The sequence below is a fragment of the Cyanistes caeruleus genome, chromosome 7, assembly GCF_971803275.1.
Source record: "Cyanistes caeruleus chromosome 7, bCyaCae1.hap1.1, whole genome shotgun sequence".
In the NCBI taxonomy this organism is placed as follows: Eukaryota; Metazoa; Chordata; class Aves; order Passeriformes; family Paridae; genus Cyanistes; species Cyanistes caeruleus.
The window spans coordinates 12,857,194-12,874,184 of record NC_141707.1 but is presented as its reverse complement, the minus strand read 5'-3'; the positions used below and the strand labels follow the sequence as shown (position 1 = coordinate 12,874,184).

At 39.8% G+C, this 16,991-nt stretch overlaps 1 protein-coding gene across 4 annotated transcripts in view; it reads right to left on the bottom strand.

Annotated features, from left to right (window-relative positions):
- The window catches only part of LOC111931945 (uncharacterized), a 193,271-nt gene that overhangs the window by 81,038 nt on the left and 95,242 nt on the right, over positions 1-16,991 (bottom strand). For 2 of the 4 annotated variants that reach the window (XM_086897293.1, XM_086897294.1), the window contains one exon: positions 12,423-12,559. In XM_086897293.1, the coding sequence (XP_086753419.1) occupies positions 12,423-12,559 (137 nt within the window). The remainder of the gene's footprint in view (positions 1-12,422; positions 12,560-16,991) is intronic. The other 2 variants (XM_086897296.1, XM_086897295.1) reach the window with 1 other exon arrangement.

Sequence of the window (16,991 nt, the reverse complement as noted above, 5' to 3'; positions counted from 1 at the left end):
CCAGGAGCCTGTGCTCTGCCCCCAGATCCTGGGCTGCCCATCAGATGGTGCCTGAAGGGAGTGAGTTTGCCAAGTGTTTTGGGAGGGAGTCATTGGAAGGAATGAGGCATTCAGTTTTCAAAGGATGGGGTTTGTGACTTGTGAAGTCTCTCACTATTACAGATAATCATGAGTTTTAGTTTCTTTTCTTTCAAAGGTAACAGAGGAAGAGCTAAAATAGACTATAAATTGATATAAGGAGCAGGTCTCCAGGTTCTTCATAGATAGGATAGGTATTGCTGTTGTGCACGAGGTGAAATGCACTGCACTTTCCTTTTTCTTGTTCCATGAGCCTTCAGTGATGAACAGACATATATCTTAAAACTATTGCACTTCCTTCAGTAAAGCTGGATGTAGTGATACCAGAAATGGGTTCTGCAGGGTGTTCAAGAAATTCTTCATTGAAACTGGCAGTCACATTGGGAACCAGCTGTTGGCTGTAGCTAGATAATTTTAAAGTATTTTTGAAAAAGCTAGAGGATAATTCCAAATTTCTATAGCACAAGCCAAGATAATTCCCTGAGCAGTCTAACCAAGAAAATTGCACAGGTCCTTGACACAATACTACCAGATTTGATCCAGCTTTTCTCTGTGATCCCTTGTACTGGAGAATTAAAGAAAATGTAATGAATTCTGTGTGGGTATTGTAATTGCTACGCAGGGTGTGAAGGAAAAAAATACATAGAATATGTTCAGTTACAGTCTCAGGAAATAGTAAAACCTCCCTGGTTTATAGAGCCTGTAAAGGTGCACTACTGCAGCTGCCCAGCGTAATGATAAAATAAATTTTAAGTGATCACAGGCAAGTTTTCCCTGTGTGTTGAGCAAATCCCTCTGAGCTTCCACTCTATAGATGCAGTTGTATTTATCTACATTAAAGGTTGCTCAGAGACTTTGAGGTCTTTGTGTGAAACTCGTTATTGTGGGAAGTCAAAATAGTATTATGAAATTTCAAGAATAAAACTGAACTTCCAACTCCCAGGGTGTCACTAACTGAGAGAACTTTACCCAGGTGAGTGACATTGAGGGAATGTTGTGAATGTTGTGAATAATTTTGCTGATAAAGTAAATAAGCTACCACCTTTGTGGTTTAAGAAGGATTTAAACAGGTAAAGTGCCAGCTTCTCCTATTCCAGTTGGTTTTAACACGAAAGCAGAAGCTGCTCCCCACCTTTCAGGAAAGCCAAAGCATATTATATATTGTGTTTTGAGCAACAATGATTCCCAGCTTTGGCAAATAAAAATAAGGTACCCCTAATTTTTTATGAAACACGTTCCAAGTAAATACTAATCTTATTAGAAATTTCTTTATTTAGGCTTTCTCATACAAGTCTACTTCTTGTACGTGACTAAGACACAGAATTTTCAAAAACTGATATTAAAATAGCTGTATGTTTTGGAATAATGCATTTGGAACTATGATACATTATAATAAAAGTAGTCTTCATTTGCATGCGCTAATTAATTTCTACTTTATTACATCAACATTTGGGAGTAGTACCCTTATTAACAGGAATGAGTTTGGTTATAGTCTGAAACTAAACACTGAACAAACTCAGTGAAGGTGACCCTTTTTCCTTTCAATTATCAAGGTTAATTATAAAATTAATTAGGTCAATTTTTTATACCTTTGATTAGGAGAATTTACCTTCTTTCAGCTTTGACACAGAACCTGGATCTGCAGTGAAAGATTTTGCCCTCTGTATTAAACTCAGTAGTTTTGTGACATCCTTTTTAAAAACTCTTCCATGTTTTCACTACTGAGATGATGTCAGATTATTGAACTCAAATTAGAGACTGTGTATTTGTTTTATCTTGTCATTATCCTTTTCCTGGTCTAATTCAATAATGAAATCTGGTTTTATGAAATAGTTTAACAATTTAACAGGAAACAGATTAAAAATTAATTGGTTTCTGTTCTTTTCATGTGCCCATTATAGTTACAGTTATAATCTAGAGCACTGACATGAGTCATCAGTAAAATATTACCTTTATTTCTGATTTGCTTTGCCCCATAATTAGCCTGATTTCTGTTCTTTGGCTCTTATAAATATAATGAGGAATAGCTGAGAACATTAATTTTGCTTGAATATTGTGCTGCTGTCTGGCACATTCTAAAAGCATTAACTATGGTTCAATCTTGAATGGCACGAAGGCCTCAACATCATAGATGTGCTCAGGCTAAGTGCAGGCATTCTCCTCAAGAACTTGCAAGCTAAATAAACATGGGTTAATTGGCAAATACAAAAAGGTCTGGAGAACAAATAATTATCTCATTTACTGGTGGGTAACAGAAATTTTAATTGATTTGCCCTCTGTGACAAATCTGTGCCTGGATCAATAGTTTAATCTGGGTCTGAACTTTATTGCCTTAATGAGAAAGACATCTTATTTCAGCTGTAGGATGACCCTTTCCTGATTAAGCAGACTGAGAAAGCATTAGTAGTTAACTTCTGCAACCTTCTGCCTCTTAGCAATTAACAGAGGGACTAATTCTGCAAGGTACGGAAGCCTTTCTGGGTGGTGGCAAATATTTCTCTTTCATTGCCAAGGAGTTTGAAATCTTGGTAATAATAATAATATAATAATAATAATAGAGAAATTCTGATGCATTTCATGCTTAAACATAAGAAATAAAAGTGCTAGGTCAAATAGGAAAGGATTAGGAATGGTTTACATCCAGATCATAAGAGATAGTTAAGCAACTGGACTCCATGTTATTATTGGATGGTACAAAGATATCCTGATGGGACAGATTCCAAAGAAAAGTTCTGGTTGGTCTCCTTTTACTCTGATGATTCCACTTGTTTTCTCTGCTCACACACTTCTGCTTTTCCCACATTTTATATTTCTTCTCATTATTATTTTAGACATACACTTCCTTTAGGTCTCCCTGTTTTCAAAGCATTTTAGATCGTCTCTGTCAGGAGTACATCAATAGTGCAGCTGTAACCCTGTCTCCCTCTTCCATGCAGCCTTCAGGGCCTGGCTGGTGCTTTACTGCAGCCCACTCATCACCAGCCTAAAGGGGTGTGTGCCACTTCCCAGTGCTGCACACAGGAGCACCTCTCAGCTGCACCTTTCACAAGTGTGATTGTCAGCCCCCTGCATCACAGACTAGCTCAGAGAAGAAAAATGGACCCTGTTCTCCTCGTGTGATTGGGAGCACCCAGCACTGAAACCTGAGTCAATGTCTGCAAAGGTCTCATACCTTGGCAAATATCTCCTCTAGTTTAAGGAGCCATACATGTCATAGCCATTCTAGGAGCAGAATTGCCTTTTTTATTTTAGCATGACTGACAGGCAGCCAGTGTGCTCATCAGCCTCAGGGAACTCTGGTTGCATGTGAAGACTTATGTTTGACAGCAACCATGAACTCTTTCAGCATAATGAAAGTCACTAACATATTTAATAGTCTCCCTTCAGTGGGAGGGGCCATCCAGAAAGCACCAACATTTCTTCTGGGCTATTTGCTTAATAGAAGATAGATCCAACTAAATATGATTGTTTTCCTTATCTCAAGGCTATCAGAGATATAGATATATATATATATATATATATATATATATATATATATAAAGTTGCAACAAAAGTCTAAATAGAACGCTGAAAATTCCTTTTCCCCTTTTCTTATCAGTTTTTGCCATATAAAAAATTATTTCTCTTTTTAATTATGAGATCATCAAAGTCTCCTTTCCCACTCAAATTTTCACGCCTTAGCTGGCTTTTAGCCATTGAGCAATCTGTTTTTCCTCTGTCTACTAATTTGCACTTCCATATTATTTCCTGTTTTCATGTCATCACTCCAAATTTTCACTCCTGTGTCTTCCTGTGTTTCTCAGCTGTCATATCTTCAATACAAGAATATCCACTGGCTTTCTCCTTGTCTATTCTAAGCTACGTATGTGATTTTATTATTTGAGTATTAAAAGCAGGAGTGTAATGAAATTCAGATATTTGTTACTTCACTGGAGATGAAGACCAAATAAATATCTCCGTAACTATGTCCATACATTTCAATACCCACAGCTATGGGCTATGGGTGGTGAAAAAAGATAGAGCAAGTTGTTTTGTGAGCAGTATTTGCTTGGAATTTTGTTGGGAAGTATCTCAGATCCAGCTTTCTTTACACTGTGGTGAGAGCCTGTCTTCCCTGTGCCTAAAGCTCAAGCAATCTGCAGGCGTCATGTGAGGAATTCCAGCTGTGGAGGCTGCACACTGCTCTGGGGCCACTTGTTCTGCTGACCTGCTTCCTTCTGCTGCAGGAGATTAGGGTACACTGGCACACCATGTAATCACAGGGCTCTGTCTGTGCAGTACAAGCTACAGGAAAGGAGCTTAGCTTTTTGTTTTAATAAGTCTAACTTCTTTAAGCATGTACAGTCCCAGCTTGTCAGCTCCCTGCTGCTGTGGCTTAGCTTTTGTGACTTGCTTCATCCTCAGACAAGTCCCAAAGTTTCCTTGCCTACACCCCAAGCAAATGTCTTAACTGTTTGTTAGGAGAAGGGGAGCACTTCTGCTAAACTGCTGTGTAACCCTAAAAATGGAGCTAGAGGTAATCAAATAATGACAATTTCAGTCATTGTTTTATCCTTGCACTGAATATTTAGCAAGAACTTTGAGGCTTGGAAATACTCTTGCCAAGATACTCACTTCTGGCCATATTCAAAATGTTTTTGAATGCAGTAAACAAAACACTTCCAAAAGCATTCTAAAAACCCTTTCAAAAGCATTCTAAAAATGAACATTTACTGTTTATGGAATTGCAATGGGTATGTTCCATTTTCTCTACAGATTCTTTACGAATGCAGAGAGTCATAATCACAGTAATACTAGTATGGGTCAAATATTTGTGTATTCACAAGAGGAGGGGAGCCTCTAGCGTCAATTTACAGTGACCAAAACTGGGAACAGATTTCAGTTTGATTTGGAGTGAAGATAAACTCCATGGCCTGGGCACCACTGCCTAACTCTACAAACACAACTGAATTAAGGTGGAGAGAGTAGTAGGATCAATAGCATGTGGACAACACCAGAATGAACACATTAGTTATGTAAGCCTCACAATCATAGCCAACTCTTTTTTTCCCCTTGTAATTAAACCTTTGTTTTATGGTTTATTAGCTCACCATGCCCACAGAGAGGTGCTTTTGAAGGGAAAGCCACCAAGAATTACAGCTGTGTGACTAGAGTGCATTTTTAAAATACAAGTCAAGGTAATTTTGCAAATGGACAGTGCTTTCTCATTGAAAATTTAATCACCCTGTACATGGGGTTGATAGCTCAAGCAGAGCTAATGTCTCCATTCATTTATCCTTTCATCTTGCAGTGCTGCAGCTCGGTATGGAAGAACAGCAGAAATCAGTGCAGGGACTTTGGCAGTTATCACAATATTTACTGTGCTTCATGTGAACGAGGCTGATTGATATGGTCTGCAGGCAGCCTGAAGGAATGGCCTACTCAATTGCCTTTCCCCTGATGCAAGTTCAGGATCGATGCAGAAGACAAAGGGAGCTCTACTAGCCCAGCACCCCGTGTTCATTCTTCAGGCAGACTGATGCTCCAGTTTGCTTCAGGGTACCAAAGAGCTGGTAGCAGGTACTGCACTAGAACACCAGTGTCCACAAACTCCGCCAAGATTCCTTTTTTGCTGGATTTCTCTGAGAAATGATGAACCAGAAATAGCTATAAAAATTTCCTCTGTCCATTGAATATTCCCTGTTCCTTGAATATGTATTTTAAAGTCATAAGTTAATATGAAACTTTACAGCTTTTCCCTAAATTATCTTGTCTTAAAACCTGAAAGACTGCTTCTCCATGTGAGATACATTGCAAAACTACAGACACTTGCATGACATTCAGTGTCCTTTTTCCTATCTTCTCTTGGCTGACTGCATTTAGCTGCTTTTCTTTATGACTACTAGAAGGTTCAGACATTTTATCACTTCACTCCCAGTCTAAGATCCCTTTTTTTTCAGCTTATAGTAATTGTGTGAAACAGCTTTCCATTCACTTTTATCAAAAGATGGAGCCCTGCTGGGGCAGCAACAGATCAGGAACATGAGTGATCTCTCTGGGCTGGTAGGATACACCCACCACTCCTTGTGTCCTCATCCTTCAACTCAGTGAAAGGGGGTGTTTTGGTTTGAAAAGATAGGTGTTTGCTAAGGAAGGCAGGAGCTTCCTTTGAAATGGGAAATGTAAACTCCCTTCTTCTGAATTACTATAATTTTGAAATTAAGGGGCTCTCAGGCAAAGGTATGGGAGTAGGAATAACAGTTCTTTACTAGTATGTATAAATAAATTAATAAAACAAACCTATAACTTAATAGGAAAATTAAAATAAAAATGTAGTAGTATAAAAACCACTGACATAGTCAGAATACAACATGACACCCTGTTGGTCAGGGTGTTGGTAGCAGTCCGATTAAAAGGTGGCTGCAGTCCTGGAGTGACAGACGTGGTTCTGTTGAAGCAATGATCCTGTAGCAGGGTGTAGTTTTCCTCTGAAGGTCCAGTGGTGGCGTAGTTGTGTTCGGTCTTCCTCTGGGAATCCAGTGGACAAAGGCTGACTGTGATGTTCCAAATCTCAGATTACATCCAGGAGGGAATGCTTGGCTCCTCTCCCTGGGTGGAGCATTTCACAATGGGATGCTGTAATTTTATCAGCCATGCATTGAGACTCAATGACCCATTAACAGGAGAGATCCCCCTGGAATTATGAGGGATGGGTCATGGAAGAGATAAAGAACACTGCCCCCACCACCTGGTTTTAGATGGTGATAGAATACATACTCTTGGTCACATCTTGCGTTGCTGCCTAAGACAGAGGGACTGCAGAAAACTCCACCAATACAGATGCAGCTTGTTCATTTGGGGGAGGAGAGCTTGCTTGTGGTTTCCTGTTGTTATTTTGAAAGGCAAAACAAAGCAACACAGCCTCATTTGAGGGAGCAGCAGAATTCAAATGTGGAATTCTTGTCAATTAGCCCCCCTTGGAGCGATACACAGCAGTGTTCCTTCATTGATAAACTTCTAGTTTTGAGGAATCTTAACAAAGAGGATGGTCTCATTTTTCTGTACCAACACACCCAGGAAGGAAAGCTGTATTGTAAATACAGTAGAGTGACACCTCGTGAGTGACAAGAAGCCTGGACAACCTGAGTCTCTGTGTGAGGGAGGGAAAGATGAAAGGACAAACCCAAAATCACCCTGAGGTTGTAGAAAGCTGGCTGTAAGCATAACCTAGATATGATGGTCAGACAAGTCTGTGCATATGTGGAGAAATTTGGGCAGAAAAATGAATGTACTTAATCTAAAGAGCAGAAGCCATTAAAGAGAACTAGATATCTTCGTTAGGGAAGAAAATCATTCCCAAAAATGTTTAATGGGCGCACCAAGAGACTGGAATTGTAAAGCATTTCTGACTAACCAGAAGAGTTTGTATTCTGCAACAGAACTCAGGAAAATTTGTGCTACTTTCTTGTAATAAAACACCATAAAGAACGAAATGGTAATTATGTGCAGTTCATTATATGCAGCTGATAGATACCTTTAAGTACTGCAACAGCTTGCTAATGTACTCCTAGTATTTGAATAAATACCTGAAGTAAATATGTTGATGAAACCTCTCATAAACTGCCAGGTGGGTAAGGGGCTATTATGAAAGTACCATAACTTGCTCAGTTGTGTCTTTGTACAAGCTGTTCCTGAGCAGGTCTGTAGGTGACTGGATCAGAGATCACAGGCAGACATAGAGGTTTGTGGAAAACTGCATTTAGTTTAACAATGGAGATTCAGATAGGCTGCACCAGAATATGAAGACCAAACACACCAAGGTAAATTCCTCTGAATTGCAATTTAGTTTTCAGTGATTAGTCTGGGACTACTAAAATTATAACCTTCCTCACCAATTTTCTTGGGGGTCATTTGGAGGCAAACCTAAAGAACTATTTGTTGTGTTTTAAAATATACCACTATCAATTAGAGGACAAATTTCATAATTCAAGAAAAATCCCTCAGTGAAACCTATAACTTTATTTGTAATCATCTGTAGTAATTCTTAGAGCAGACTGCATGTTAGAGCCAGACTATGCTGTATCTCTCCTCCCTGTCTCTTAAAGGAACCAGCACTGAACTGAGCACCTTTTGCATTCTAGGTTTCTCAGAAATTCAACAATCATCCCAATCTGATTTGTTTCCTTCCTCTCCTCTCCACTCCCTTCCCTCCCTACCTCCCCCAAACATCATAGCAATCTTAAAATTTGATGTCTCAAAGTCTCATTATTCTTCTGGGAGCGTGACTATTTTCCCATTTCATGGTAGCCTACAAGACTGATTGTTTTCTTGGAGCAGGCTGCATGGGGCCAGGCATTCAGCCTTAGCAGGGCAACACATTTACGTAATTTTATCAGTTAAAACCTTTGTCAGGTTGGCTGGAGAAGCAAGAGCCATGTGGCAGTGCAGCTTCTCCTGCTCCTAATGTGCCATCTCCAAGGTCTTTTCCCATGGAACCAGTCCCAGCATTCTAAATCTGAGAGAGCAGTCAAAATATTAGTCAGGCTTTCCTTCAGAGGTATGATTTTATTCCTCATCTGCTGATTAGACATTTTATTTTTGTAATGTTATTTATTTAAAGCACTTTTTCTTGGCATGAGATGTTTGTTATCTAAATTTAAGCGGGGCTGTGGATGCTCTCAAAAGAACACTGACCTTTAAGCATATGTATAACATCTGTAAGAAACAGTTGGAAAACCTATCACGTGCTTCTTCAGGTAAAACTGCATTGTACTCCTGCAAAGCTTTTTTCAAACCCCTTCTTTTCACATCATACATCAACAACAGTGTTATTTATTAAAAGCTGAAAAAACCTCTTCTATTGGCCTGAATATTCTAACACAGAATATAAGGTGCCCATAGGTGAAATTGGTAGTACAAAAAAGAAAACAGAAAACACCCAGTGAACCTTTTTTTTCTACTACTTTTAGCTTTCAAGCACTCATCTGCTAAATAACCTCCTTTTTAGCATCCATTTTTCTCCCTGCTAAATATGTGCTACTAAAATGACTCCACCTGACTAATCATTCCTCAAGCATTTAAACACAATAGCTAAGTGGTTTTCAGGGGTCAAAGCAAGTGGTTGGTAAACCTCAGATAATGCTGGCAACATTTCAGAGATTCAGATGATTATCCAAAATTTACCCAAGCTCATCTCAGCCTCCTCTGGCTAAAAGCTCAGTGAGGATTGCCATTTTTTATCATTTCAGGTTGGCCATAAAAAGCAGCAGGTCTTTTGTTTGTGCTGCTGTCTTCCAGTTTTCCTTAAGACACTTTCTATATAGACTAATGTTTCTTCTAATGTTTCTTTCATACATTTCAGATTATATGGGTGAAGAATCTACCTAAATGGATGGCAGACTGAGAATGGCTTTGGGTGCTGGGTTTAGGGCATCATATTCTGGACTTGCTGATGCAGCTATGTCACGTGGCCACGGCAAGGCACCCATGGGTGTGCACACTGTCATGAGCTCCTGATCCCTTGAGTGCAGCCACTGAAAGAGCTTCCACTCAGTGCTGGTGTTTTGGCTTATGGATATTTTCCTTGCAGGATACAGCTTGTGACACATGAGCCCTGCAGTCTCAGGCAAGGGGGAAAGCTCTAAAGATCTGAACAAAAGAACAAGCCCTGTGCCTCTCCAGCCACCATTTTCTCCGGTGTGCTCCTTTGGCTGCACTAAATACCCAGACAAGCGTTCCAAACAATGTTTTGTTTCCTGAGGCCATGCTCTCTCCTTGCCTTACAAGAGTTTGCTTTCACCTCAGCCACCATTAAGTGAAACTGAAGCCAGTTTCCTGGGCTACAAAGGCATTTCTCTGCTCTCTGAGGCTCTTTGTGTGCTCCCTGCCCTGAGTTGTACTCAGCCCTCAGAGTCACTGTGGCAGGACAAGTTCTTGTGTGTCCAGGGCCAGGCTGGCTCCTGGCAGGATGTGTGGGTTTGCTGAGGGCCAGGAAGCCCTGGGGCAGGTGTAGCCCAGCCCATTGGAGCTGGGCAGGAGAAGCCAGTGCCTGTTTGCCACACTGTGTAAAGCCCAAAGCACAGAACCTGGCTCGCACTCCGCGTGTTGCATCCGCACCCTTTGTCCCTGCTGCGAAGATGGAGGTAAAAGACACTGAAGAATTTGACTATCCTCTTTGGAAATACATGAGCATCTTCCCACTTCCCCTCTCCCTGAGCTCTGGGATGGTATTTCATCACTATCTGAGTGATCATAGAAAGTTTAACCTGCAAAATTATGCGCTCTAAATGACAACCATTTTGCTCTCAAGGTGAAAGGCTTGGAGACAGAGAGTAAGAAAGAAAGAAAAAGAGAGCCAGTTTCCATGACAACCCAATGAAACTTATACACCATAGGAAAATGTCATTTTCCGAAAAAGACAGAACTTCATGGACAAGAGGTACAGTACATCAGGAAAGAAATTGCAGTTTTAAATGAAAAGCTCATTTACATTTATGGTTTTGAGTTTCCTTCTCTAGTTACAAGACCCAATTGTAGACAATTTAGTAGTGAAAATTATATTCAGCATTTCAGGTGAATAATGTAGATTATGATCTAGTTCAGCCAGAAGTTCATTGTGGCAGACTCGGGTTCAGAGAACATAGGTGTGGGTGGATTCTGCTTTAGCTGGGCTTATGCTGCAGCATCAGAGAAGTTATTGACATTTTACACCCTCTAACAGACCTTGCAAAGTCAGGATCCGTCCGTAGCTGTTGAGATTCCTGCCACAGCTTGCAATTTCAGCACCTGAAGTTATACCTTCTAGATTCCATGCTACCTGTGATACCGTCAATCACCATCCATTGTAAGCCACATTGCATAGGAGAGCATTTTATGATGAGCATTAGCGTTGTAATATAGCAAAGAGCATTGTTAATGAAGCATGGAAAAAGAATAAATTCTGCTAATGGGTATATGTGTCAAATTTCAATTAGGGATATGTTGGAAAGTGAAAGAGAGCGACGAGCATACAAATTAAACCTTTGACCTTCAGAGTAAAGGGAGAAAAACCCGAGAGAAAAGGGGGATGTTCAGAGATGTTTTCATAGCTGAAAGCTGAAAAGTCTGAGTACAAACTTTGAAGTACTCTTTTCTCTTTAATTACTACTGTTTAAGAAGTGACTCAGAAAAATTCTGTTTCAATTCAGCTGGTTTGTTGACAGCTCTATTACTGTTTGTGCTATTTGCTGCTAGGGGGAGAGATAAAGGTTGGGAGCAGTTTGTGGTGAAGGCAGACAAAATCTCACCTTTATGAAGCCTAGGCAGAGGATATTAAAGCTTATCCTTCCCTGCCTGTGAGGTGCTACTGGAAAGACCCTCCTTCTCACTCCTCTTAGGCTTTCAAACAGGTCTTAGCTGAGTCAAATCGTGTTTTAATGCCTAATCGGATGTGCATGGCTTTTGAATGCAAATAAACAGTAGTGGGGGGGTTGCAGCAGGAGCAAAGCTGAGCAAGCTGCAAGGGCTGGACACGGCTCAAGGCACCTGGCAATTGGTAGCTCACATTTGCGGTGATAGTGAAGGGAGCAGTGGCTCACAGACACTGCAGTGGGTTCATACAGGTGCTATTGCAACCCTGCACACATGATTTAACATCAGCTGCTCTACTAAGGCAGTGTAGGATGAATTCAGCTTGAGTTTAATAAGCAAAATTGCCATTACATGTACATGCACCAGGGTTTAATTCCTCATTTTTCTGCATGAGGAGTGAGGGTCTGTTTCACAGAGCACTGAGGCTTGTGTGGAAAACTGCTAAGACCTGAGCCCATGTCCATTGCCCTGACAGAAACAAACGTGCTGGTGCTCTTCTGACTTGACTGCTAGAGAAAACTTCCTGGGATGCTTGTGTGTGAAGCACACCTGAGGACAGTGCTGGGACAGACACCTCTGCCTGTGCCCTGCCAGATTAAAAACAGCAGGCAGGAAGTCACCTCTCATTGCCAGCCTAGCAAGGAAACAAAACCCACTTGTGTTATTTATGCCACAGAAAATTAATACAATTAATACTTTGAGGTTCCAGAAATATTTTGTCCAGGACCAGAATGTTTGGCCAGGAGATCAACCCCTGATAGATCTCGAAGTGTATTCTCAAGTTGTTGCCATGGGATTTCATTTCCCACAAAAGTCCATCAATTTAAGGATCTCCCTTATCTTTATTTTGCCTTTTTTTAATCACAAAAGCCTCTGGATCCTTGGCAGTGCTGTCCTTCCTCTCATCTCCAGACACCTCACTGCTCTGTGGGTGTCTGCAGCCAGCTGCAGGTTTAAACACAGCGCAGGGCTCAAGTTGGTGTCAAATTCAATACAGAAGGCAAGATTATAGTTACCTGCTGGGTAGTAAATCCTTGAAGGCATGAGGGAAAGGAATCTCTGTGTCTTGGGGACAGTTCAGTGTCAAGCTTACCAGGAAGAGCCCACGTGGGCCTGGAAAGACCTTGATGCTCTCTGGACATTTGGTTTCCACCTACAAACATAGAGCAGATGTTTCAAACATCACAATCCCTCTTTGCCGAATACTTTTTGAGTCTGTAGTAAGTGTATGTAAATGATTGCTATCAAAAGCATATATTACACAGAAAACTGTGTTTTGCTTCTTCAAAAGCTCATGTAAAGACCAGAGAAATGTTGAATTTTTCCTTCATTCAGAATTACTAACATTTTTCTTTGTAAGTTTTCAACTATGACAGGTATCTCAGAAATATTGCATGATTTTTCTTGGCATCTGATAATGGATATATGGATAGCTAATTATCCTGTTAAATCATATGACATCACTTTTGTTTCATGACTGAATGATGTATGTCCCTGTAAGTAGGTAATACAGGAGTATTTCTAAATGACAAAATTTGCTTTGACAAATCCTGCAGGTTGAAACCTTAAATTCTCTTAATTCTCCTATGTCAGCACAAATTTAAGATTGGTTTTCCAGCTTTTGTATTTGCTTTCGGTAGCTAGAAAGAAAATATTTTCAGAAGAGTATCTTCTCTAGTCTAATGAACATTTACATGTTTACTTACGACTATATTGATTGGTTTTAATAGCATAAATAGGTAACATTACTGTTATTGGATAAATATTATTCTGTGGAAGCATACTTCCAGTCTTAATATTCTCATTTACAGGTTAAAGAAGGAGGAATCTTCTGTGAACTTCCTGCAATATTTGTTTCCAGCTTCTGTTTAAGTGAAAATCCTTGCCAGAAAACTTGTCAACAAGACATTCAGGGAAGTTTTATTTGCTCTAGTGTATTGAACCATAGGAAGATGATATCCTATTTTTGTACTTTTAAGAGCAACCCCTCAATGAAAAAACCTGCTTTCTTTAAAAACAAACCCCACATAAGCTGATGTTCTCCAGGCAATGCCCAGATGTTGCAAAGGAGGTTGGATGTCTGTGGGCAGACACAGCAGGTTGGCACAGGGGAGTGAGGTCCTCCAGTGTGTCATCTGGACCTGGCACAAAGATGGAGCAAGGAAAGCAGGTGAGGGGTGCAGCAGTCTATTAACGCGGAGTTTTAACTGCCTGAGTCGGTTTTACCTGGGGGGAATTTCTTCCTGTTTTGCCAGTTTCTTTCCAAAAACCTTCAAGCTTCAGATAACTGCTTTTTCTTTCCACAAGAAGCAGACATGATGAGCTGAGTGCTACAGGTAAATTGCCCACAACTACACCACTTCTTGCTGAAGTCAGGGCTGGAGATCCTGACTCAAAGCTGCAGCTCATTTCTTGTCTTGCTAGTGAGGATGGAGATCTTCCCTACTTGCCAACTATGGATTTCCCTGCTGATTAGAAAGAGTATCTAATGCAATTTAAATTTGACATTGGGGTGTTGCCACCAGACATAGCAGCGTTCCTCAGTACATTAGAAGGAGGAGTTGGGTGAGTCAGGGAAGAAATTAGGCTGCTTTAATTTAGGGCTGGCTGGGTATGCACACTGCACCAGCAGCTCAGTATGCTCAGAGAGTCAAATAGATTAAATGCAGCAATTTATTGCCAAGATGAAGGATTTAAGCACATGTGTTTATGTTTTACACCTCTAACCTTGCCTCTGTTGTGCAGACTTCAAAATTGCACCAGTGAGAAGAGGATGAATATGGCTATCTTCAGGTATAAAATGGAGAGCCTAGGAAATTTAAAAGATAGAAAAAATGAAGAGTATGAAGAGTCCTTCTACCACTCAAGGAATTTTTCAGGATCCTTCTGCTATTTGATGCAATATAGATTTCTACAATACATTGTTAGGAGAATGTCATAAAACATAGATTAATGATTGCATTTTCATCCTTTTGATGTGCCATTTAATGAGGTGTATTCCCTTTCATACTCGACATCAAAAAGACATCTGCTGGAATTCTTCACATATGCATCAAATAAGTTTTTGTGTTAACAGGTATAATCATCTAGGCAAGAGAATGCTGCTTTTATATCCACTGTTTTGCAGCTGATTTGATACAGGCAGTCTAGTACTAGTGTTTGCTCACTAGAGTAATTGAAAATGCATGGGCAAGTTCTGCAGCTCAAGCCCACTCTGCTTCCCAGCCCCAAATGAAAGGGAACAAGGTCTCCCTCTCTGTAAATTAGATTAAGTTTGCAGTTTAAAGAGCTTTTAAGCATACTTTAAATTTACAGAATTTGTAGCTTTCATTTTAATCAATATTCTTTTTAAGAGGTCCTACTTTTAAGACTTCCAACTTTTATGATTGTCTAAAAAGTGAATACAATTATTCTGAAAGCACTTGTTTGGTGGTGTGTTGACAAGATGTCCAGCTTTCCATAACAGTGGATTTGCTTCTGCGGGTAACTATGATTTTTACTAAATAATCACACCACAGGTATCTTGAGCAAGCTTGGGCTTGCAGAAAAAATTACCTCCTAGAAAGACTGAATTACCTCCTAGATATACTGAATCTGGCTCTGCTGTTGAAATTATTTCATTTGAAAACCATGAGCATATTGGTTTTTCAGTTCAGACAAATTTTACAACTTTTATCACTGATTACACCCTTGTGCTACCACTGTTGGGAGAACATGGAGAAATCCTCTTCCTTCCAGGTATTTGTTCCCATTGCCTTCAGGCAGTTTTTTAGCTGTTGGCTGGCTACAAGTGTGAGGTTTGATTTTTCACACAACTTACCAGGGGGGGTTCTGGTACAAAGCCCTCTGTGGCGTCAGGCATTATCTTGGACTTGTTGCCAGGTTTGCTGCCACAACAGTTTTATTCCCTGCCATTTCTAAGGGCTTCAGTATGGTCTGAACAAGTGTCCCAGTAGATAGCAGTGTTGCCTAAAAGTGCTGGGAATTTGTATGAACAAAGCTTTCTACTATATATTCCAAAAATTTATGCTATACCTTAAGACTATTCATTCAAACACAATATGGGCAAATTGCAGGATGTCTCCCAAAATATAAGCTGTAACAAATATGGATTTTGACATTCATTCCTACACATTTCTGCATTTAATCAACCTGTTCTTCTTTATGCCACCCAGTCATTTAGTGCCTAAATTCTAAAGACATTTTACAAGACCAGTGGAATTATTTTTTAAAATATAATGAGAGAGAAAGCTCTGTTTTGTTTCAGGCAAAAACAAATTCAAATAATGCTCTCTAGTTCTCTTTATAATGATTGGATATGCAAAAGCTGGTTTTAAATTCTGTTACTCATCTCCAGCAGCAGGCTCAGCTGAAGGAACACAGGAGAGTTTTATACAATGTTTTGCAGATACATCATTTTTCTGAACTAAGGTGAAGGCTGGTTTGCATAGAGCTGGGTGCAAGTGAATAAGCACAGCCACTACTACTATTATGCCATTTGCTCTTTCTCTTGTTCCAGGAAACAGCACAAATGCTTTTCTTTTCTTTTTTAAAAAATATTTGGATTATATTAATTCATGCCTATTTGTCCCTGACTAATTGCTCACCTCTGACTACAGCTTCAGGTCCTAAGTTTAACTACTGCCTTCCCAAGGTGCTAATAGGAACAGGATATATATCCAAAAAATGTCTAATGTCTATTTATGAGCAAACCATACTAATAAATAGAGAATTGTTTACTTATTGCTTTGAGAAATGTTCCCCAGTTTTCTTAAGTTTCTTATCAATGAGTCCTCTTGCCATGACAATGTCTATATCTATCTATTGATCTATCTAATCTCTTCTATATATATACACACATAGGTATGTCTTATATATGTATATATCTATACATGTATATAAATTCAATATATGAAATCCTGAAATGTTACACTGAGAACTAACGCTATCCACAGGGTTTGAAGATTTGAGCTAGAAGTCCATTCTTCCCACAGACCTTAGAGTGACAGGTGGCTTTGAATGAATTTTTAAATATATCTTTGGAGATTTAAAAATAGTTTTATACCAGAAGGCAAATATACAGTAGCTTCTCCTGTGAAGCTTATCTTTCAATTGGCAGTAAATAGTGTATGGCTCAGGGATTTTTGATCTTGTTTGGCCTATCCATTCTGTTATACCTGAATGGGTTGCTTTAATATGCTATTGAGATGAGCTCCCACTCTGGAAGGTCATTACATGGTAATGAATTACCAGTTTTTCTTATTCTGAAGCCCAGCAGCTCTCTCAGAGCGCAGTACCATCACCAGGGAGAGGCTGGGGGGAGCATCTCAGGTGAGGGGCTGTGATTTGTGAGCATGGGCAGCCAGGAAACCTTCCCTTCATCAGCTGTGCCATGTCTTTATCACACAATAGAGAAACAGAGTTTTGTTTTGTTGCTTTTTACCCCCCTAAAAGATTATATTATATAACAATCATAAGGAACAATCAAATATGGTTGTTCTAAGCTTATATAATGTCCTCTAATTGAAAACTTTGTGTACCCCATGTCTTCCTTTTTAAGTATAAATGGATACTTAGTGAATAAG